Source organism: Maylandia zebra, linkage group LG8 (genome assembly GCF_041146795.1).
Source record: "Maylandia zebra isolate NMK-2024a linkage group LG8, Mzebra_GT3a, whole genome shotgun sequence".
NCBI lineage: Eukaryota > Metazoa > Chordata > Actinopteri > Cichliformes > Cichlidae > Maylandia > Maylandia zebra.
Genome location: NC_135174.1, coordinates 10449195 through 10471574, shown reverse-complemented (window position 1 = coordinate 10471574; position 22380 = coordinate 10449195). Strand labels below are relative to the sequence as shown.

At 42.6% G+C, this 22380-nt stretch overlaps 1 protein-coding gene and 1 long non-coding RNA gene across 3 annotated transcripts; one reads left to right on the top strand and one right to left on the bottom strand.

Moving 5' to 3' along the window:
• Window positions 1-1932: 1932 nt before the first annotated feature.
• ubald1a (UBA-like domain containing 1a) lies at window positions 1933-21619 on the top strand. Its single transcript, XM_004562274.6, has 3 exons — window positions 1933-2300; window positions 2937-2996; window positions 19248-21619. Exons 1-3 carry the CDS (start codon window positions 2193-2195, stop codon window positions 19569-19571), a joined length of 492 nt encoding a protein of 163 aa, XP_004562331.1. The 5' UTR covers window positions 1933-2192; the 3' UTR covers window positions 19572-21619.
• LOC143419796 (uncharacterized) lies at window positions 11184-13514 on the bottom strand. 2 transcript variants are annotated; one of them, XR_013099805.1, is made up of 3 exons: window positions 13357-13514; window positions 11450-11528; window positions 11184-11344 (listed from the first exon to the last, which is right to left on the bottom strand). It is a non-coding gene; the product is annotated as an uncharacterized LOC143419796 (long non-coding RNA). The 2 variants fall into 2 exon arrangements; XR_013099804.1 differs by having other exon boundaries at window positions 11184-11316.
• Window positions 21620-22380: the final 761 nt, after the last annotated feature.

The following is a 22380-nucleotide window of genomic DNA, read 5'->3' as shown; positions in this document are numbered from 1 at the left end:
CCTTATTGTTGCCAGGATTCCCACTGTCCCTCAGCAGAACCAAAGCACACATCTCAAGGGCTGAGATGTGTGCTGAGTTCAGTAATTCCCTGAACTGAAGTCCCCCACTTTGACTCAACAACCTAACATTACCAACATTTTGTTTTTAACACTGCAGGTCTTCCTGTATCCTTAAAGAGGACCTGTTGTCCATCTTCTTATGTCCTGTAGTAGTATGGAACATAAGTCTACATATACACTGATGGAAGCTCATATTAAACATGGCTAAAGCTTTAAATAGTCAGTAATAGTCAGTTTTCTACCCATTTAATCTATGCCATGCTAAAACTTCCAGTTTCAGACAGTGGACAGACAGAAGTGCTGCATCACTGCACTGCCCAGCATAATATAAATAAGGATCATTTTCATGTGTGAATCACACAAACAATCTAAGGATAAAAATATTTAGAAATGATAACAAAGGATCTCAGTACTGTAGCTGTACTTTAACTTCAGTTTCTTTTTTTAAAACTTCCTTTGACCAGAAGGTGTCTCTGTTTCCACTCTTTGCTCCATCAAACAGCCACAGCTGCTACAAACAAATGTTTACAGTTTACATCCATCCATTCGCTTCCGCTTATCGTTTTTCAGGTCCGTGGGGGGCGCTGGAGCCTATGCCAGCTGTCTTAGTGCGAGAGGCAGGGTACACCGTGGACAGGTCGCCAGTCTGTCGCAGCAGGGCTAACACATATACACAGACAACCATATGTACTCACATTCACTCTCTTTGGGCAATTTAGAGTTTCCAATTCTTTGGACTGTGAGAGGAAGCTGGGGAGAGAACATGCAAACTCCACACAGAAAGACCCCGCTTGATGGTGGAATTGAGCTCAGGACCTTCTTACTGTGAGGCACCGTGCTGCCCTTACAGTTTACACTTACCCACAATTCCAAGCGCCGTGTGTGATATCCGAAAGCTTGTTTTACACACAGTTTGCACTAAATCTGATGTTTTAGAAGTATGCTGCCTTTGCACACTCTAATCCGCCCACGTAGTTGCTCATTTATTGCCTTTGACTTAAATGCTGAGCGCAAACCAGACGGGAGTGTTTCCAGTCATTTAATCGGCCCAGTGTAACTACCCTAATAATCTATTGTTTATTCATTGTCACAGAAACCAGGACTTGACTGCGTTCTCATATTATTTCATATTAATTTCATTTGTTTAGAGATTTGAAATTATACCCTCATTATTGTGGTAACGGATATCTACTGAATAACTACATGTGGATTTAAAAAACAAAACAAAACACAGTGTCCTGTTTACTAAAAATAATGAAATGCTACCGATTAACTAACCTGTTGGCAAGTCCTTGGGCAAGTGAAAGGGAAAAAAGGGGAATTTGCCCTGCAACCCATCAATGTAAACAGAGACTGTTTTTTCAACAAAGGAGAAATGAGGATGCGAAAGGCTGTAGTACCGCCGCAGTCCGCACTGATACGCTGCGGCACTGATATGACACACACACACAAACACACAAAAGTGAGAGGTAGTTTTGTGAGAAACTGCCCAGAGCAGACACGACGCTATTCACCCACGGCTGTCGACTGTCCCGAATTTAACTCGGAGCGATGTAATTGGCGATGGTGGATTTGTTTACCATATTTGGCGAGGTAGCGACACAGCGAGCCTGGGAATTGGACGAGAGCGGCCGTCATTCACAAAAAGCCTCGCCTTCTGGAACTTTACAAACAAAGCGCGTGCTCACGGGATTTGTAGTCCAAAACAAACCCTTTCTGAGATTCCTGCGGTGTGAGGTTAACCCCCGTTCGCGACGAATTTCGCACTGTGGGTGTGCCGTGTTTTCAAACCTTTTTACAAATGTGAACTGTTTTCGTTTAATGTGCGCGTAGGTGTCAAAATTAACCGGAAGCAGCCGGATAAACACACGCCGAAACGAGACCCTTCCCTTGCGGCATACAAGTCCCACCGGCGGTGCTCTCACGTGATTGGCTGCGTGCTTTTGTCAATCAAGTCTGGTTCCTTCCACTACCGCTCCTACAGTAAATATTTGTGTTTGCTCAACCGGCTGTAATGGTGGACGACTGAGGCAGAGGGAACGGAATACAACTCGAGTGAAGAAAGAGGAAAAAACGGTCGAAAGTCTGCTTCAGAGCCAGCCGCCGCGAGTAGGACACGGGCTTCGTCGAAAATGGATGAACTCAAACATCAAGTCATGATTAACCAGTTCGTCCTGACGGCGGGTTGTGCGGCAGACCAAGCGAAGCAGCTTTTGCAAGCGGCACATTGGCAGTTCGAGGTAAAGGAGTGTGGGGGGGAGCCAGAAAAGAAAATAAAGCTCGAGCGGCTTAACGTTAGCAGCCACACGGCTAATGTTTACGTCTCACCCACTGCTAGCTTTCATTTAAGCGTGTCTGCATACCCTTACCCATATTTATTTTTTAATTTTTTATGTCTTTTAAGCTTTTTAAAACTAAACAAAGCGCTAGTGTTACCCCCTCCCTCTTTTTTAATGTGGCTACTTTCATGCTATAACTTTGGCTGTATTTAAAGTAGAGCTATCTGTGCTTTAGCTGAAGTAAATCCGTTGAGAGTACACAGTAACGCAGTACAGCTATCCAATTAGACCTCACTCTAGATTAAATACTATAATCCGATACATGACAGCAGTGAACAGGCGAGGCTAGAGTACTATTACGCAATAAAGATGACCGCCGTGTTGTATCGACTAGCCTACAAAGGACTACTTTGGTACATTATAGTCTGCGCTCAGTCGGCCATAGATCAAGCTGTACTTTTCTTTTTTCTCTTCACAACACGCTCGTTGTATTGTGTCATAAAAACGCGCATTACAGCAGAAATTGCCCGGTAGCTGTGTTTCTTGCTTCTGGCTGCCAGTTAAAAAATGTCATTTGTTTTCTGTGTTTCGTTTTAGACTGCCCTCAGTGCCTTTTTTCAAGAAACAAATATTCCATATGGCCATCATCATCAAATGGTGAGTGTGAGGAGGATGAAGAGGAGGAGGGGGTTGATGACAATCTAGTTCTTCTAAATACATACCCTTCCTTCTTCTCTTTAGACACAGAATGTTGTTTAGGCTGGTGTCTCTTTAAGGCTACCTGCTCTGCTTGTTTTGGGTGGGATGGGGGCAGGGGAACAGCCCTTATAGGCCTAGAGATATGATGTTGTACTAACAATAACAAAGCACATGTCGGCCATGTTGTGAGCTTCCAGAAATAAACACACTAGCAGGCATGCAGCAGCTACACACACAAAGCAGAAGAGAGAGAGGAAGAGAGATTGTGTGTGTACACAAAGGAGGAAGAATGTTGAATGTTGGATTAAAAAAAACACCTCATTTTTCATTGTATTAGCTGGACTGCATAACGGAAGGAAGGGCCTCTGTTTCTGAGTAAGCGAGAAGAGGAAAAAAAAAACCTCTTTCCAGGAAGACAGCTGCCTCTCTCAAATAGACCCTCGTGCTGCTGCTGCATTTGCCGTCAGTAATTCACCCGTTTTTGTCTCATTGCGTTGTAGCTGCTCCCCCCTCCAACACAGTGCACGTTACGGGGGAGACGAATCAGAGCACAGTTAACAGGAAGGCGTTTGTGCTGTAGGAGACTCTGTATACACAGACGCGCACACACACACACACACACACACACACACACACACACACACACACACACACACACACACACAGGGGTTGAATATTATGAAACATGAGCAGTATTTGGGCTCTTTGCAGCAGTGCACTTTGGCAGCACACATGCCTTTGTTTTCAGCTGCAGTGCATGGCAGCTGGAAGAGCCTGACGTAAACGTGAGAGTATTGTTTTTATGTTATTTATTTTGGACAAAATTGTCCGCCATTATGTTTTCGCATTCTCTCAAAGTCATTAAACTGCTGATCGTTTTAGCCTCAAGTATATGGAGGAGGGATAAAAGAAAAAAAGAGGATTTGATATTTTTTTTATTGCATTGTGTTTTAGTGTGCGCTCGTGTGCATTTCTGTGCTTTTGGGTGGTACGTGTTCACATTGATCGCAGTCTTTTTTCTTCTTTTTGTTTTTAAGTAAATCAGCATTTTCGTAAGAGAGCACGACAGGCCTCCTTTATCATCTGATCACTCAATAAGAGCATCTCAGGCTTCCATTTAGCTCATGAAATGTCTCACTTTAATTTGCGAGTAAACACTTTGCCAAGAGCTGCCCTGTGCTGTGTGCCAAACGGGAGCTGAGCATGCTGCAGAGACCGGATGAGGAAAGTCAGAATGCGGCTCACCTGTGTGTCTATTGTGTTGTTGTTATGGATGTGATCTTGCATAATCACAGGTTCACGTTCCTCTTTTTTTCCTTTTGCATATCTATTTGCGCTCGCACACTTTTTTCATACACAGATTTGTATTTTGTGCATGCACAAGTGTGGGTGTTTTTGTGTGAGTCACAACAGTACTACAGCAGGGCAGCGTGTCCAACCTTGCTGCAGCTTATCGTGCCACAGCGTTCGTTGGTATACACACCTAATCCACTTTGCTCTCACTCCTAACTCCAGCACACACTCTCTCTGCCATGCTGTCTCTCTTCAGCCAGATTTGTGTTTTAAATACGGTCGTTTTTTTTGTGTCGCAATACAAACTGAAGCCTTTAACCCACGCACAGGCATGGGTTTGTTGGCAGCGGAGCAACACTAGGACGCCACATAGATCAGTTGGTTTACAGATGCCATTCGGTGAACTGATTTGTGCCTTTGTGGGTTTTTGTTTGGGGGTTGTTTGTTTGTTTTTTGAGGGGGGTTAAAGTCCCAAAGACAATGTGTGAGCCAGAGTAAGGTTTGGCGAATCATGTTCCTATCTAAATTTGGCGTCCTGAAATTGAAATCACCTCAAGTTCAAAAGTGCTGTTGTTTAAGAACGTGTGTATTATCTCTAAACAAAGTGCTGGCCGATAAGGATTTATAAGCTAGCTTGAGCCTGATTTTTGTTTATCTGCGCTTTGGTAATGAATCATTTGTGCCTTCTGTCAGAGGGTTATAGCCCATATCAAATAGTGGGGTTACTGGGTCCACTCACCAGTACAATCTTATGTAATGCTGTGAATGCTGGAGGAGTAGGCTAAAGCTCTTGTCATTATAATTTTCTTTTACTGACTCACAGGAGGGCCTGGGTGTTGGTGTATCATGTTAAAGAGCTGCAATTTCTGCACAGACATGCATTTACCTCCTGTTTGTTTCTACATACGTTGCTACATGACTCACAGAGTACACAACCACATGTGGATGCTATCTGCACCAGATTGTCCATTCATTTTTGTGTTTTTGAATGAAGTCATCAAAGCTTGCACCTACTTCACATGGCCTAATCACAGCCTAATCTGCTCTGTTTTGTGTAACCTCCTCCCAGTCTACTCCCAGATTTCTCCTCCAAGCGCACACACACTGTACATACAAACACTGCAACCACATTACATTCCTGCAGGATGCAATGCTTGCACTAACCCAAAATGGACCCTTTCACATTGACCGTAGCAACTGCTCCTGGTGCTCAGTGTGCACGGCTCACTATGTTGGCTTTTTTACAGATCCAACACACAACAGTTCTAGAAATGATTCTGTATTTCCTGTTTTATAACCATCCTCTTTTCAGCAGCCCTACAACAACATATCGTTTCGTTTCATTCACACTTGGAACGTGTGTTTTCTGGGTTGTACGTCTGTTGCTGCGGGCTGTTTTGATGCTAATTCCTCATATCAAATATTATGCAAATTCTGTAGCACCTCTGCCCGTTTCATATGTATTTAAGAGCCGTTCTGAGCTTATTTTTCCAGGGATTTTATAAAAATTAATTGAAGGTTTAAAATTTTGAGCTATTTCTCATTTACTGTATCGTTTGTCCTGTTAAAAATCTGCCACATCAGCGGTCAGTAAATCCTCACCCTTTTCATTGTCTTGTCTCATGACTGTAATTAACAGAAAATGATTAGTCATTTGTTTGAAAAAAACAAAACAAATGATTTCATGGGAAAAATGTACACGAGCAAGTCTGCGAAAACCTCATCATCAATTCAGTCATCATGTTTTCTGATTAATGTTGTCTAGACGGTGTAACTCCCCGTCTCCATGTGGTTCTTTGTGTGTCTTTGTAGGGCAAACACTGATGCTGTGTGTTCACACTAGTATCACTGTTTTCCATGATTAATATTTCTCAATGTAGGGCATGCACAAACACACATACAGCCACAATAAAGTGAATGAATACTCATGTGACCACAGATGAGGAAGTAGCCCAACAGGATGACTTCCACATGTGACCCCCATCATGTGACTAAGCCCAGCGCAAACTAACTAAGCCACAGAGCCTGGTTTATATGAGTACCGTATTTTCACGACCATAAGACGCACTGTGCTAAAAGGCGCAGTCTCAGTTATGTGTGCCATTACTGTATTTAACACACACATAAGGCGCACTGGATCATAGGGCGCATACAAGTACCGTATGCGTATTTAAAAATAAAGCGGGAGCAAAACAAAGTTCGGTACTCACATTTTTATCATCAATCAAACCCATCGAAGTCCTCATCCTCTGTGTCTGAATTGAACAGCTGCGCTGAATCTCCATCAAACATTACAGGTTCACTTTCTTCACTGTCAGAGTCACTTTCCGTGCCGTGCGGCTCCTCGGAAATGATGCCGGCTTTTGCGAAAGCTCGAACAACAGTGCCAGCAGACATGTTAGCCCAAGCATCTACAATCCATTCGCAAATTGTGGCGTAACTCGCCCGGCGCTGCCTTCCACTCTTTGTGCCAAGCACAACAGTAAAAGAAGACTTTTCATACCCCGTTGTGCGTATCGCTACCGTGCTGGTCCCCTTCTCCACAGTGTGACTCACTGGGATGTCAAAAGTGAGCGGGACCTCGTCCATGTTAGTGATGTGGCTGGGCTGGATGTGTTTGCTGCAGTAGGGGCGGAAGATGGCCAGCTTTTCCTTATAATCCGCTGGAAGTTGCTGCGCTACCGTAGTCCTGGTCCGGATGGAAAAATGGCACTGTTTCATAAAAAGTGAAAGTGAAACTGCTTTTAGCCGAATGGTGACCGTCGAAACGCTTCTCCCGCTCGTTCTTTGCTCGATGATCCACCGCTCGAGTCTTTCCTCCAACTCTGCCACACTTCACCCTTTAGCGTTCTCATGGTGTTCTCTACTACGTCCTCATTACAACACACAGGGCGCACTGCGCTATAGGGCGCGCCGTACTTTTTGAAGAAAATCTAAGACTTTTAAGTGCGCCTTATGGTCGTGAAAATACGGTATGTTTTTTGTCACTCACTGCTGTTAAAGGAAGTCTACTGAGGTCCTATTGAATGAAGTCAGGGCTGTGGTGTTAAAAACCATGTTGGCTTAGTAGGTCAGGATTAAAAAAAAAAAAAAAAAGGTCCTCAGGAAATATTTCACCCTCCCTTTTCCCTACACATCTAAAGTCACGTCCTTTGTGACTGTCCCCTGTTCATGTCCTGTGGATCGGGCCTTGTCTCTTTCCGATTGTTTCTGAGTGTAATGGTTAAATACAAACAAAGTAACCTTCAAAACATGATTTTAAAGGCCTTTGAATAATTCTGCTCCTAAGACCAACTCATCCTGGCTTACATACTGGCAACACGATGCAGTCCAAAACAATGTGCTATATAGTTTGAATGATCACATTTTTATTGTTGCCTTTTGTTGCAAGCATCACGCGTGAGGTGGATGGAACCGATTTTATGAAGGGCAACGTTCAGCGCAGACTGGCTGCGTGCAGTGATGTAGAAAAACAGTCTAGAGCACTGCTGGGCAGTGATAAAAGTAGGTGTGAGGTTGTTTAAAGGCTGTTTCCCAGCAATATGAACACTCAGCAGGAGAAAAGAGGAAGGTTCTGTGTGTGATTGTGTGTTTGAGGTGGGTTTTTTTTTTTTTTGTAACTACAAACAGTGGGTTTTCGGTGTCTGGGTGTGGCTTTAAAAACAAGATTTTTTTCGAAATCCCAACTTTTCCTCATCCATGTAAGAGCTAATTCCTGAGAAGTGTGCAGTGTGCTCATGCAGAAGAGCAGAGGTATAATTACCTCCATAAATCACTGTGTGACAACATGGACGACTGTCTGCTCCCATTTCTCTCCCTCTCAGTATCTCAACCTGTATCCGCTCATCAGGAAAGGCTAACCAAAGTTAATCAAGGATGCTTGGACTGTCTCTTTAATGCCAGTGAGGAATGAATGAAAACGAGCAACGCTGGGTGTTTAGCTTTGGGCTGAAATGAGGAAATGGCATGGCAATGCCAGGTATTTGGGTGGAAGATACAATAACAGAGTTAACACAAAGCTGCTTTGTGTCTCCGTCACAATCAAAACAGAGTGTCCTCTGTCCTGTTACAGACATTACTTACAGAAGTGCATTAATTTTAAATCCAGTTTGTTTTCTCACAGCGTTTTGTGATGTCATGTGTTCATGCTATGTAATCCCATGGGTGTGCATGCATCAGTGTCTCAGATTGCAGAGTTAATCGTGTCTAGATCTGCTAATGTTGTTAACGTGTGTGGGTGTGTGTGTGTGTGTGTGTGTGTGTGTGTGTGTGTCTCACATAGCCATGCCAAGCACCTAACCACATCAGAAGAGGCTTGGCCTGTGCTCTGCATGCTCCAGCATGTTGCCCTGCATGTTTCCAGGAGAACAACTTCCCAGAACCCTTACCACACACACAGACCCACAAACACACACAGAAAGACATGCATGCAGCTACACACACCCAAAGACACAGGAACTTTGGCTCAAGGGACTCAGGGAATGGGAATCCATGTGGGATGGTTGTGAGGACCAGATGTGTTTATGAGCGGTCGAGTTAGATTGGGTTTCACTGTTTCTAAGAGTCACAGGGTACACACACACACACACACACACACACACACACACACACACACACACACACACACACACACAAGTTAGGCATATGGCTCAGAAAACACAAGCAGCACATAGCACCCTTGTGTGTTGAATGAAGGCAGTGTTGCCACATTGTGTCTGCCCTGTTTTGCTCAGGTGGCTGCAGCACTGCAATCAGGCTGCGGTCAGCTGATTCTCAGCCATGTATCGCTGGTACTTAGTCCTGCTATTCCAGCGGGGTTCTTTCCGGGCCATATCCATCCCTTTCCTGCTTTCCCGACTCGCATTCCTGACCTTGAACTCATCACCAGTCTCTGATCTCTTTTGCTAGCTAGCAGTCTTGGATTTAATTGAAAAGTTAACAAATTTTGATGATACTTGATTTGCAATAATTTAATGCATTATTTTTTTTGGTAGTATTGTGAACAGGAATTTTGGATGGAAGATACACTTTGTGTTTTGTATGGAGCCAACACTTTGAACATTTGAACATTGAGCATTTTTTTTGTGTCTTAATATGTACAAAGGCTTTTAACTTCAGCATACTGATAATGTCTTTTTTACACTTGTAGTTGGCGTTATTGGTTTGCATCAATACTGATAACAAAGATCTGACATGTGTGTTTTTGAGGTAAAACAAAAGCTAATTGTGATGTATCTGAGTATGCACAGCTTTAAGAAGGGTGTCTTTTAGGCAGGCTGAATCCGAGTGCACCTGTGATTGGTTCTCTGTCACGATGACCTTTGGCCTAATTGTTTCCTTGCCAAACTCCTTTTTCTAGATATGAGTTCCACTGAACACCTATTGTTAGCCTGTTGTAAGGGGCACAGTGTGTGCAGCTGGTCACACTCCCAGTTCTCCCGTATTTGTATTTCTGTTGCTGTTATCTGACTTTCATTGCTTCTCACTTCTTTGTTTCTCTTTCTCATTCTCCTTCCTTATTTAACAGCGTCATAACACATGCACACCAAAACAGAACATCCGAGCTAATGATCAACGGAATTTCTCTGGAGCACATTCCAGACAGAGCTCTGTGCGAGTGTGTGTACAGTATTAGCTCACATGCATATGTTCAAAGAGTCAGCGGGACTCAGCTGCTAGAAACTGAGGGGAGGCGATGGTCACTTGAAACGTTCAGCGGCACCTGTTTTGCTTCCTTTATTTAGTTCAGCAAAAAAAACGGCCAGATCTGACGTCCAGCCACTCCCAGAAACCCCAACTGTCACCTCATTGTTGGTAAGCTGTGCGCTGGGATGATAAAAACAGAGAGAAGCTGCCTCGCCTGGTTTAGTTTACTGCGATAGTGTCGATAGGATGTCAGACCTCGAATACTAAAAGAATCTACAGTTTCTTTGAGTTAGCAAATGGATGAATGGAAATCCAGTTGTTTGGAGTTTCTCCACTAGGTGCAAGCGATACCTGAACTTTGAGAAGCATTTGTAGGAGTATTATAAATGTGTCAGGTGTGACAAGCAAACAGTTTTTGTGCTATCCTTGGTTTCATAAAGACTATTGTGTCTAAATGGTCACATCCTCTGTTTAAACAGGCAGCCTGCATGTTTGTTAAATAGCAGTTTTAATCACACGGCTTTTCAATTAACATAAAATCCTCATTAGCATTTCTACAAACATGAACAAAGCAGCTATTTTATATTTACTGATTTAGCATCAGAACCAGAAGAAGCTGGTTTTAAAATGAAATGCCCGTTTATTCATTTTTCTTCTTCATAATAACGGCACTGGGACCTAACTACTGAGCTGCAGCTTCAAAACAAAAAACAGTAATGGCTCACACATAAGAACACTCCCTATTTAAACATTTAAAAGGCAGGCAGGCAGAATCATGTACTCTTAATGCAGCAATGGGCTATTCAGCGTTTTCTGCTTTTTTCTGTCTGCCCTCCTTTCCATTTTGTTTCAGCTTTGTCTTGCCAGAGCTCCTCCTGCTGCCATTAGCCTTTTAGCCATTTCTTCCTCTCTATAATTTCTCTTCAAGATTTATGTTGATCCATCTGTTTGTGTTTATGGTTTGCAATGTCAAATTACAAGTAAATCTGGTGTTGAACATCAGTAATTAAATGAACTTAAAAACAGTGATTTTATTTTTTTTTTTTAATTTTTGCTGTTGTTGTTTTTTGTTTTAAATTGGGCATACTTTTGTTAAACTGTCGTCATGTTGAGGTTACCCCGTTTTTTAAAAGCATGCTATAGTCAACACTAATTCCAGCTCCCAGTCTCCACACTCTGCCAGCAGTTTAATAAATTAAGGAGGCATTTCATGTCATGTTGTTGTTCTTGGCTTTCAAGTTATAAATACTTCATGTCAGAGATTAATATCCATCCTCTTTTGCAGTAGTGTGCGCGGTCTCTCACAGTGCTGCAGTGTTCCTCACGAACGGACACAGATCTGTGTAGTTTAAAGCGGCATTTTTTCCCTTACAAGTCCAAACAAACACAATACAATTAAAGCGAATGTTTCACAAAGCATACACACTTCTCCAAACTTGTGTAATGTAAATAAACCTAAGACTAGTCCTGACCTGGTGTTGCTGGGAATCGCACATCTTCCCACACATCCAGCGCCTTAGAGCACTCATGCACATCCTGCTGTTTTCTTTTCTGCAGATCCAGAAGAGCACATTTAAGATCTGTAACTGGAAGCTGTGAAACAGTTGAATTAAGGCTAAGCACCTTTTTTATAATGGCATTGTTTGAAGACAAACAGCCAAACCCATGGACCCTGAATAAGATGCTCCTAAACATGAGTCTGATAGGAGCATGCAGGAATAGCCTGTCGTAAGGAAAGGAATGCCAAAATGATCCAAGGAATCCTACACAAGTGTTTGGGATCATTTGTAAAGGAAGTTAAATTTAGCGTACCTTTGTCTCAATGTTTGTAGATATATTTTGACTCGGTGTTTCCTAAGGATTAGCTGCTATTACAGTACAGTATGCAGACATGCATGTGTGCATTATTAAATGAATTGACAAGCAATACAGTTTAAGGTGCTCCTCTGCAAGTTTAAGCCAAAAAACTTGGTGACAGCTAAATTACACTTTAGTGGAGTCAGCTGTCTCTCCATTGAGTTTCTCAGCATGCAGATGAACTCCACCATCTTAGACTGTAGCTGGAGATGGAAGTCCTTGTGCTGTTTTCCTTGGTGCAGCCACACGTGAACCAGCGCTACACCGCCTTTCAGCTCAGTGTGGCTTGCAAAAAGAGACTCGCTGGAGATCGAGTCTCCAGTCTACCCTAGTGCCCCCTCCCACTCCCAGGAGCCATTACAAGTAGATGTCTGAATCACTTAATTTGACTTCTTTTCATGCTACAAAGGAGCAGTGACTCCACTTCAAGCTAACTCCAACTGTCTGAGCTTCTCACCCTTTCAGAGGGTACAGTTTAGGCTGTGCCATAGGAATCAATCCACTTCACTGCCCTCATTAAGATACTGTTGTCAGCTTTCAAAATAGCCCTCAGACTTGACGTGATATAACATTTTTTGACTATGAAACTGAACACTTGTTATAAATATTAATGTGCAACAGATACATTCATAAATCCTAATTATCTAAAAATGTAAGAAGTTATCTGAAACAAAAAGCTGATTTTAAAAATTCATTTTTGGACGTGATGCACTCAGAAGTAATTTGTTTTTAGGTTAGAACTGTGCGTTCACATATATATGGCAAAGAGGATTTGAGCAGAGAGGATTTGCACGTCAGCTCTCACTATTCGTGTGTCTCTCAGATCTCACAGCTGAGTTTGATGCGAGGGCTGACATAGAATGCGTGAAGTGTATCCAACAGGTCGTAGACAGAAGGGAGACGGGAAGAAGGAAGTGAGAGAAAAAGAGGTGAGAGAAAACGGATATGTCATAGACTTGCACTAATATTCACTTCAGTGGAAAACCATGGAGAAAAAGAAACTAGGATTACATGTCATGTGTTGCTGTCGGGCGGTGTGTTTGCGCAGGCTTTAATTTGGTTTCTTCCATGTTTAGATGTCTCTGTACGTGTATGTTCATGTTTGAAGGAAATAGACGAGTATTATTTGCTGTACATGAATATGAGACATTGTCTCATCAAAGGAGTGTTTGTTTGCCTCGGTTAGATTAATGGAAACAAACGGATGACGTTTCATCCGTTGCAGAATTTGGCTTAAAATCAGTCGGCTGGGCGGAAAAATCCAGAGAGGCTGAAAAGGGGCTGTGCGTGTGTGTATGTGTGTAAGTGTAAAAGGTTAATGTTACATGGAGGTGGTCGGTTAGGGTCGCCACTTGCAAAATGTAACCAGACCCTGAGCACAGCTTTGAAAGAGGATAAGCATGTCCTAGCTTTCAGCCTGCCTGCATGGCACTCAGACACACGCACACACTTGATATTTCTGAGGAATGTCTTTGGTTAGACTGGAAATAACTTCAGCTCATCTGTGTTTGTGGACACACACATGCACAAAATGAGGAGGTTTACGTAGCTCCAGCGCAGGCTCAGCCCAGGCGTCTTTCGAGCGGTCGCTGCCAGTAAGCCATACGTTTCTCCTCAAACGGTCTTGAAGAGAGCGAGAGTGGACGAGGCCGGGCTGCTGTGACCACAGAGTCTGCCTCAGTCCCGTCCCATCAACGGGAGATCTGTACTGCTTCCTCATAACAACCGTCCCCATGGCAACCTCTTTCTGTTGGCTCTGTTTTGAACACAAACTGCTTCTCGCTGTCTGTTATTCCTCCCCGTCTCTCCATCTGTATATCTGCTACCAATAGCCAGACCTCTGTGCTGTAGCACTTCTTATGCTGCTACTTTCACTTAAACACACAGTCTGCTGTCTTGAAGGTTGTCGCTTTAATGCAGCAGTAACATGTGCTTCTGTTTCGAAACATTGGCTGTCTGAACAGATTCGACTTGCAGGAATATAAGCTAGTATTTTACTCTTTTTATTTTGGGTTACTGATTTTTTCCCCCCCTAGCTTCTTAACCCATTCAAGTAGTTTCACTTATCTTAGCAAGTTTACCTCATAGAACTAAGTTAAGTATCTCATATTCTTAGATATCTAACAAGTATTACTATCCCTAACTGAGCCATTCGAATACTCGAATGATTCCCATCCTACTTTACTTAAATGCGCATGACACAACTGCAAACCTCCCATGCAGACACATTTTATGTCAACATGTGTGTGACAACACGCACCCCCTGTGCGGTCTCACTTAAATGTTAAATTGTTGTACAATGACTGTTGCCTGAAAAGCACAAGAGCAACTGTGCAAGCTGTTTGCACATGTGCAAGCAGCTCCTTCACAAAGAAAAGACACTTTCGGCCGCTCCCTTATTTTCCAAGGGGTTAGCGCAAGAAATGATCCACACATTTGATTTGGCACTGGATGCCCTTTATGATGGAACGCTCCTGTTTATCCGGGCTTGGAACCAGCATTGGGATTACGCTGGGTTGTGTTTCGTCACAGTTTCAAACCAGGGATTTTTCTTTTCCTTTTTAATATCAGGTGACTGTGTTAACCTGTGCAGTTATACTTGCATCTCATCTTAATTAATTTTCATTTTAATAATCACCAAGAAATGCAAAGAAATGCATAAAATTATAATTATAAAATTATAATATTTTATTTACCATTACCTTATTATCTGCCACCTTTGCTGTTGTGGAACTTACCAAGAGATTTCATTCATCCATAGATAGGGGTTGTTTTTTAGTTTAGTTTTTTTGTCTCTCTAACAAGAGAAAAACAGTTATTTGATTCAGTTTAGTTTTGTTTATATACTGCCAAACCGCAACAACAATCACCTATCACAAGGTATTTAAGTTTGTAAGTTAAGACACTACAATAACACAGAGAAAATCCAACAATCAGATGACTCCATTGCATTTGGCAACAGTAAGAAGGAAAAAATTGCATTTAATGGGATCTCTGCAGATGTATGTCATATGAGCCACAGGTCAAAAGGCCTAAAAGGTTGTATAGATTAGTTTATAACCATATTCATGGAAATCAGAGGTGTATGGATTTTTTTAGTTACATTTATTCACCTTTTGTTGCATTTTTAACTTAGCATATGCTTACTGTGTGCGCCCGTTGCTTGTTGAAGGACCAGCTGGATTTGAACCCTGGCCTAAAGACTCCGGTCTCAGCAGGTCTTGCAGTGTTAGTCTGTCCTTGAGTTAATCTGCTACTTAATACACATGAAGAGAAAACACACATTAATCTGTTGCCTCAGTACGCTTCACCCGAGCCATGCCTTTAATCTCTGTAGGATGTGTGAGAGTTTACCTCTGCAGGTGGCAGGTCTGATGTTTTCTTTTTTCTCCCCACTCTAATGCTCTACACATAAAGCATACCACTTGTTGTCTGGAGACAAAACAAAGCCTAGCTGTGCTAATATCATATGGTATATCCCAAATTTGGTATGGAAGACTTCTGTGTGTGTATATAGATGGGTGATTGTGTGTTCCACTGTAGCAGTAGTGACACTGACAGGTCTGGGCGCTGCTGAAGCTTTTGTAAGTGTGAAGGTGTTTAATAATCCATCAGATCCAAACTGAGACATCCTGGCAGAGAAGACAGCTGCTGTGATTTTGAAGCAGATCCCCATGCCTGTGGGTCGATATCGTCTATGTCCAAGGTCTCCTGCAAGGACGACGCGCGATGTTTGAGGCTTTCTGTTTATAGCTGGTGAAATGTATTGTCGCATTCCTAACTGCAGGTGTATATTTGTACCTGCTTATGTGTGTGTTTATGGATGAGTGAGTCAGTTGCAATGGTCTCAGCAGACAAGCGCAAAGGTCACGTGTCAGCATTTTAATCCTCATTTTTCATTCCTGAGAAGAAGGAAAAGGAGGCATTGTTTTTTACCTGAGTTCACACGCTCACCGTGAGGCTTAAGAAATCCCGGTAGCACAGGAAGGATCACAGAGGTCACTTCAGCATTCCAGGGTGTCTTTTTACTGCAGGAAGCGGCCTCGGAGACATGAGCCAGCGTTTCCTGTCGGCACAGTGGACGCACTCACCTTTCATAGCGGTTTGCCTCTCAGAGAACCTCATGCTCAGGTTGGCCCGTCCCGGCCTGGAACCTGCACATTCACAGGACTAACCTGCAAGCTACAGCACTTTTAGGGGGCAAGGTGGTTTGATTACAGTCCCAAGGGGAATAATGGTGTTCCTGTCACTGTTTTCTTTTACTTTTCCCTATGATGGCTGTTTGTGTGCCAAGACTATGTGTCACAGTCTGCACATCCTGGGTGGTGGAGCTCAGGGCTGATTAGATACCACAAGCTGCCCTGAGTTCTGGTCATCAGCAAGGAAAACATTTTTTTCCCACCTTTGTCTTGTTAGCATTTTTGTTTTGTCTGATATCCATGTGTCACTGCAGCTGTTATTCCTCATAGCTGATTCATGGAGCCTGTGACTCTACATTCTGGGAAACTTCTAAAACAACTTCCAGTTAAATATGAAAGAGCCAAAAATGTTGGATATTTTGTTTGTAAGTGTTAAGGGGGGAAAAAGGCTTGGAGGATGATTATGGGAAAACTGGAAGTTTGTATTCAAAGTTCCAGTAACACCATGAAGAATGAAAAAGGGAACGAAAGATGTTTTTATAAAGCTGGTTAATTTGAAGAGTGGTCAGTTCCTAGCATATATCAAACAGTAATTTTCCTCGAGATGCCCATCCCAGCTCAGTCATACTTAAATAAATCCGGTGTTATATAACGCCGCTCCTCTGTGTTGCCAAGCTGTTTTCTTCCATTGTTCAGGCACGATGATTTAGGGTTATTTAGTCAAGCAGATGCTCGCCCTGCCCTCCCAGCCCTGGCTCTTATTTTTAGGTGGCGACGCTCCTGCCTAAACAGGGCTCCACCTCTGCTTCTCCCGAGGAACAGTAGGTTGTTGTTTTTCCGGTCATAAACTGAGGCTGGGACAGTGAGTAGGAAGCAGGTCATGAAGCAGTACGCGAGAAGCTGCGTTAGCGAGGATGATAAAGGCTTTCTATTTTTGATCTGCCAAACATGTTGTTTACATGGCCTGGTAACTGCAAGCTGGTTGGCACATGGGTGTAGTGTGTGTGAGTGTGCGCACACTCTGGGTGGCCACTGAAACAGCTCTTGTGTCACTAAAACAATAACAGTGCTGACACAGAGGAGGGTCAGAGCTCAGGAGTATAATAAAGTCAGGTAGACTGTGTGTGTCTTTTATATAAAGGTTTATATAAAGGTATATTGTAGTTTTTATTAGCACCTGTAAATGCTTTTACAGGTTCAAGTGGGGTATTTAAGTAAAGCTTTTAAGACATTAACAATAACTAAAAAAAGACCCCATCTCCTAGTTATATGCATGCTGATTACTGTGAGCCAAAAGCTCAGGTGTGCTCTAAGCTCTGACTTTTTTCCCACCTGTTGAGTCTGTGTGACATCAGATAGAGAAGGTATTCTTAAAATGGTCTTCTCAGGCACACAGTCTGATCACAGTAACCCCTCTAATCTACTGTTTAAACCAGGGGTCCCCAATCCCAGTCCACGAGGGCCGGTGTCCCTGCTGGTTTTAGATCTCACCTGGGTCAACACACCTGAATCATATGAGTAGTTCATTACCAGGCCTCTGGAGAACTTCAAGACATGTTGAGAAGGTAATTTATCCATTCAAGGACACATCTAAAACCTGCAGGGACACCGGCCCTCGTGGACTGGGATCGGGGACCCCTGGTTTAAACCTGTAGTTTGTGAGGGGCAACCTATCAGAAGCAAGTTGCCATAAAGGGAAATGGAGATTGTTCTTTTCAGACAGCGGAAGAACTGAAAGGCCTGCACTGGGGCCTGGTATAAGATGAATAACGATAATTTTGAACTGTGAATCATGAAGTAATAAACACACAGAGTTCAAAATGAGAACATCATGTGCACTTGTATGCTTTTTTTGTATGCGTCCACAAAGCAAGATCAGCAACCTAACCAAGTTTATTTGGTCTGCTAAATCAAATTGGAGGCCCTTCTAGAGATGAAACAGGAAGTGGACCTAAACAGCAGGCCGTTATGTTATCATTAGGACCCTCGGCAGGAAGCAGCGAGTGGCTGGGATTCCCCCTAAATTCCCTTTCAGTTATGTAAAACAGTCTGCCTCTCTTGGAGGAATAACTGCCTTTAAGTGCTGTTAAAGGCCACTTCTTATGTACATTTATGGAATGGGGCTTATTTTTATTATTTTTTTAAACTATAACTGGCATGTGCAGCTACATTTTTCTGCACCACAGCTGCACTGGTGTACAGCGAACTGGGTACACGAGTTCAGTTATAATATGAAAGGGAAAGCCTCTCTCTGGTCCTCCTTTGGCAGAGTTTTGTAGAAGAAATCATTAGACACTTGTGGAAACACTGGAAGTAGTGTTAATACTAAAGCACAAGTTATAGTGTCACAACTCAAATTGTGTCACTCTCTCAGCAGACTAAACTGCAGTTTGTTTGTTGTTTTTGTTCTTTACTATATTCAGTCATTAAGTGTAGAACATTAGAAAGTAGTGATGTTGTGTTTCAAAGAAGAGAAGCACAGATTTACACGTGAGAGGTTGGAGTGGTGCTTTCTCTGGCTGTTGCCTTGAAATAATCAAAACTGTTAACTAACAGTATTACAATAATATATTATCTGCTGTTTAACTGAATGATTTATTAACTTTTGAGGTCTGCTACTAATGCCAGGACAGTTTGTCCTTGCTTGCAGTTGGTTATACGTTATACAGTTATTATACAGTTTTGCAGTGTGACAGGGTGATAAAGCAATGTTGAAATTCTCCTGCAATTCAGTTACTGATGCACTGGAACCCAATTTGAAAAATCATAAAACCTGAAGGCACAATGTGACTTTACTGATGACTTCTGTTTTTGTTTTTTTGTGTGTGTGACACCTATCAAATGAATGCCACGTTTACTGATTTGCAGTAAATACAGAGGAACTGAGAGCTGGGAAATAAGTGACTGCACAAGAAATAAATGGAGATATTAAAGTTCAGTAACAGTGAAAATTCACATATAAACTGACACCACAGTGCAGAGACTACATATATCATTCCTGCTTTAGCCTTTTAGTGATAATGTCAGTTCCACAAATAACATGATGTCTCACAGGTTATTGTATTGCAGTGCAGTGTGATTGTTATTTTATTTTTTTTTCTGACGTGTTACCCCTTATAAATAAAATTCGTTTGCTGCCCCACCCCCCATCCAGTTGGTTTCTGCCTGAAATGTCATTTATTAATAAACCACAACAGCTCTGTGAGGATGTGTGTACTCCTGTTTTGGACTCCTGCATTGATTGTTGTTGTGTTTTTTCCCTCTTCATCCTCAGATGTGCACCCCAGCCAACACACCAGCGACGCCCCCCAACTTCCCTGACGCGTTGACTATGTTCTCCCGGCTGAAGGCCTCCGAGAGCTTCAACAGCGGCAGTGGCGGAAGCCCCATGGCCGCCGCCATGGCCACCTCACCTCCACCCCACCAGGTTGGCGGCTGGGGGGTCTCATCAAATGTACCTAATGTGCCGCAGCCTCCACAGGGACTCTGGACTCAGGGGCAGCCCCCCACACAGCCCTGCCCAGCCTGGCCGACGGGAGTGAACCCGCATACGGGCGCAGAGCAGAAGGCTAGTGTAGCAATGGAGGCAGAGAGATGAAGGCCGCATGGGACTGAAGAGCCCGCCCCCCCCCCCACACTCCCATGTTGGAGAGGGGAGGGAAACGGGAAATGAATGTGGGAAGGGGGGGAGGGGGGTAAATGGCTAGAAGTGGGTTTGGGATTTCCCCCCACCTCCCAAAAAACAAAACAAAACAAAAAAAACTGATGATATTGAAAGAGACAGATTCTACGCAAACCAAGAAAAACTCAACGTGGACAATTTGAAGAGGAGAAAACCAATGCAAACGTCAATACAGAAAAAAAAGAATAAAAAAAAGATACGCACACATAGTAATAAGAGAGCAACTGAGATCTTTGTTAGTTTTTCCTAAGTAAATGCATAGATAAAAGAAATATTATTGAACTAAAAAATGAGAAATGGAAAAAAAAAAAAAATCGTCACGCCCAAGGAATCTATGTGCAGTTCAAGGACATTCGAGGCAGCAAACATCAGTTTTTCATTTAGTTTCTTCTTCTTTTTTTTATCTTTTCTGCCGGTGTTTTTCAGCCACTGGTGTTTGTGTTTCCGCAACAGTCTTTGCTGCATGAGGAGACGGGACGTGCGATGCAGTTGTTTTTTTTAGTTTTTTTTAGATTGACTCAGAAACCATCACGCACTTGAGTGTGAGCGTGGACGCATGTGAGCAGATGTTCAGTTTGTAATCAGAAATGTACACACACACACACTTTAGGCTTTTAGAGGAAACACCTCCATACTATCATCCCCATCGTGAAGGTGGGACTTCTCTTACCTCACCTGGTGGTCACCTGACTTCTTTCAGCCAATCAGGGATTCTTCTTAAACCAACTGTTGCCACCGCTGCCGCAGGACATGTTTTTAAAAGGTTTTCTTCTTAAAGGCAGCAGCCGCTCTGGTTTATGCTCACTGATCCTCGCTACAATGGCTTTTCCAGACACAGATTTAAGACCTGGACTCAGACGCCCAACTGTCCACTGTATACATTTGTTTTGTTTTGGGGTTTTTCCCTTTTTTTCCTGGAGATTCTGGTTAGTACAAAAGGAAAAAAAAAATCATGGTTTAATATCGTTTCTAATGCTGATTGTTATGTTTTGTTAATGGGTAAAGGGAGAGGTGGCTTCAGAAATGGGTGGGATTTCAGGTAGATTTTTCTTTTTTGGGGGAGGGTGGTTGAATCAAATGCAGCTAAAATGGCTACAGATTTAAAACAAACACACACACATGACTACTCCATCTTTGTAAACCGAATTGCCACTTTGCATGATGTGTTCATAATGTGTAACATCTTTTGTAGCAAACATACATGAGGTCGAGACATGTTTCGGGGAGAGGGGTGGACGGAAAGGTGACGGTGGGATTCCCAAAGGTAACTGAAATGCAATAGATGTCTTGCTGTAAAGGCAGAATTGGACAAAGGTCTTAGATGCGAGGAGGAAAACGAAATGGGTGTGAGACAGCGTCAGGAAGCCCACCACGGGCAATATGGGGACACTACAGACTACTTTGAGATATACAGTATATATAAATATATATACATACCCTCAGATACTGTACTGTGGAGGAGTTTTTACAATATTTAGGTTTCTAGTTTTGACCAGTTTCGGTCCATTGATACTGCTGAGGGGGACACTTCAGGGATGACCCTGATATACGGCAATATTTTAAATGCAGGGTCTGCCCCTTTTTCTTTTTTTTTCGGATTATTTTTTACATTCATTAAAGATAAGTAAGAAGAAATATTTTGAATAGCTGAGGGACTTGTGTTTTTAAAGGCTTAAAAAAACTCATTTGGAAAATAATGGCTATAATAATGAAAAAAAGTAACCAACTTCCATTTTTTTTTCGTAGACTAAACCAATTTTTAAGTTCATCCTTTCTCCATGCTTCATACTTTATTTGGTAATATCAGAGCGTTTCTGGGTGGGCCTGTTCCTAAATGGTTTCTCATGTATGTTCCCCCCTGCCCCTTGTATGACTGTATGAGACCATTCCCACAATATTTGTGGACTACCTGATAATTAACTTATCATTTTTGTGAACCTAAATAAATATTGTATGTCAACCTATTTGGGATGGTTTACTTTTGTGTGCATGAAAGCTGAGAGAAATGGACCTGAGGCCTGTTAAGTATTCAGCATAACCAGGATATCTGGATTTACTTAGCCTAACATCAGTGATCAGGATAAGCGGTCGGAGGAAGCTGGACGTCAACTCAGTAAGTTAACCCAGGGTTTCCAGTGTGTGTTGCTATGCACTAGAAGGCACTAGAAGCATTTGACCAATCACAACCACAGATAAATCTACTGTCATGAAAGATGGCCACGCCTCCTCAGGCCTGTTTCTGCTGGTGCTTTCCTGTTAAAAGGGAGTTTTTCCTTCCCACTCGCCTAGTGCTTGCTCATGGGGGATGGTCCTCTGATTGCTGGTGTTTTCTCTGTATTATTGTAGGGTCTGTACCTTAAAATACAAAGCGCCTTTAAGCTACTGATATTGTAATTTGGTGCTATACAAATAAAATTGTCAGCAGAGCAGCTCGTCTTCCATTAGGGGGTAAAACTATGAGAATCATTTAAAATATGACAAGGGTTACGTGCATAATACAGACTTGTAGTAACAGACAAAGCAGCAGCAGGAGTGTGTGTGAGAGAGGAAAAGCTCTCTGTGTTATAAGTGTGCAATTTAAGCACTCTGGATTTTCTATCCTTGTTTATAGAGCACTGACCATTTGTAGCCCATCATGGGAAAAACAAGTTGTCTAAGACTCCATCGCTGACATTATAAATGCTACTTAAACATTTTAGATCAGAGATGAGTCATTTTACATCAT

Bases quoted from the DNA above. Each gene is read 5' to 3' on its own strand.
- ubald1a (XM_004562274.6), top strand. From the start codon at position 2,193: ATGGATGAACTCAAACATCAAGTCATGATTAACCAGTTCGTCCTGACG. The intron at 2,301-2,936 runs GTAAAGGAGTGT...GTTTCGTTTTAG, and splicing joins CGGCACATTGGCAGTTCGAG to ACTGCCCTCAGTGCCTTTTT. The intron at 2,997-19,247 runs GTGAGTGTGAGG...CTTCATCCTCAG, and splicing joins ATGGCCATCATCATCAAATG to ATGTGCACCCCAGCCAACAC.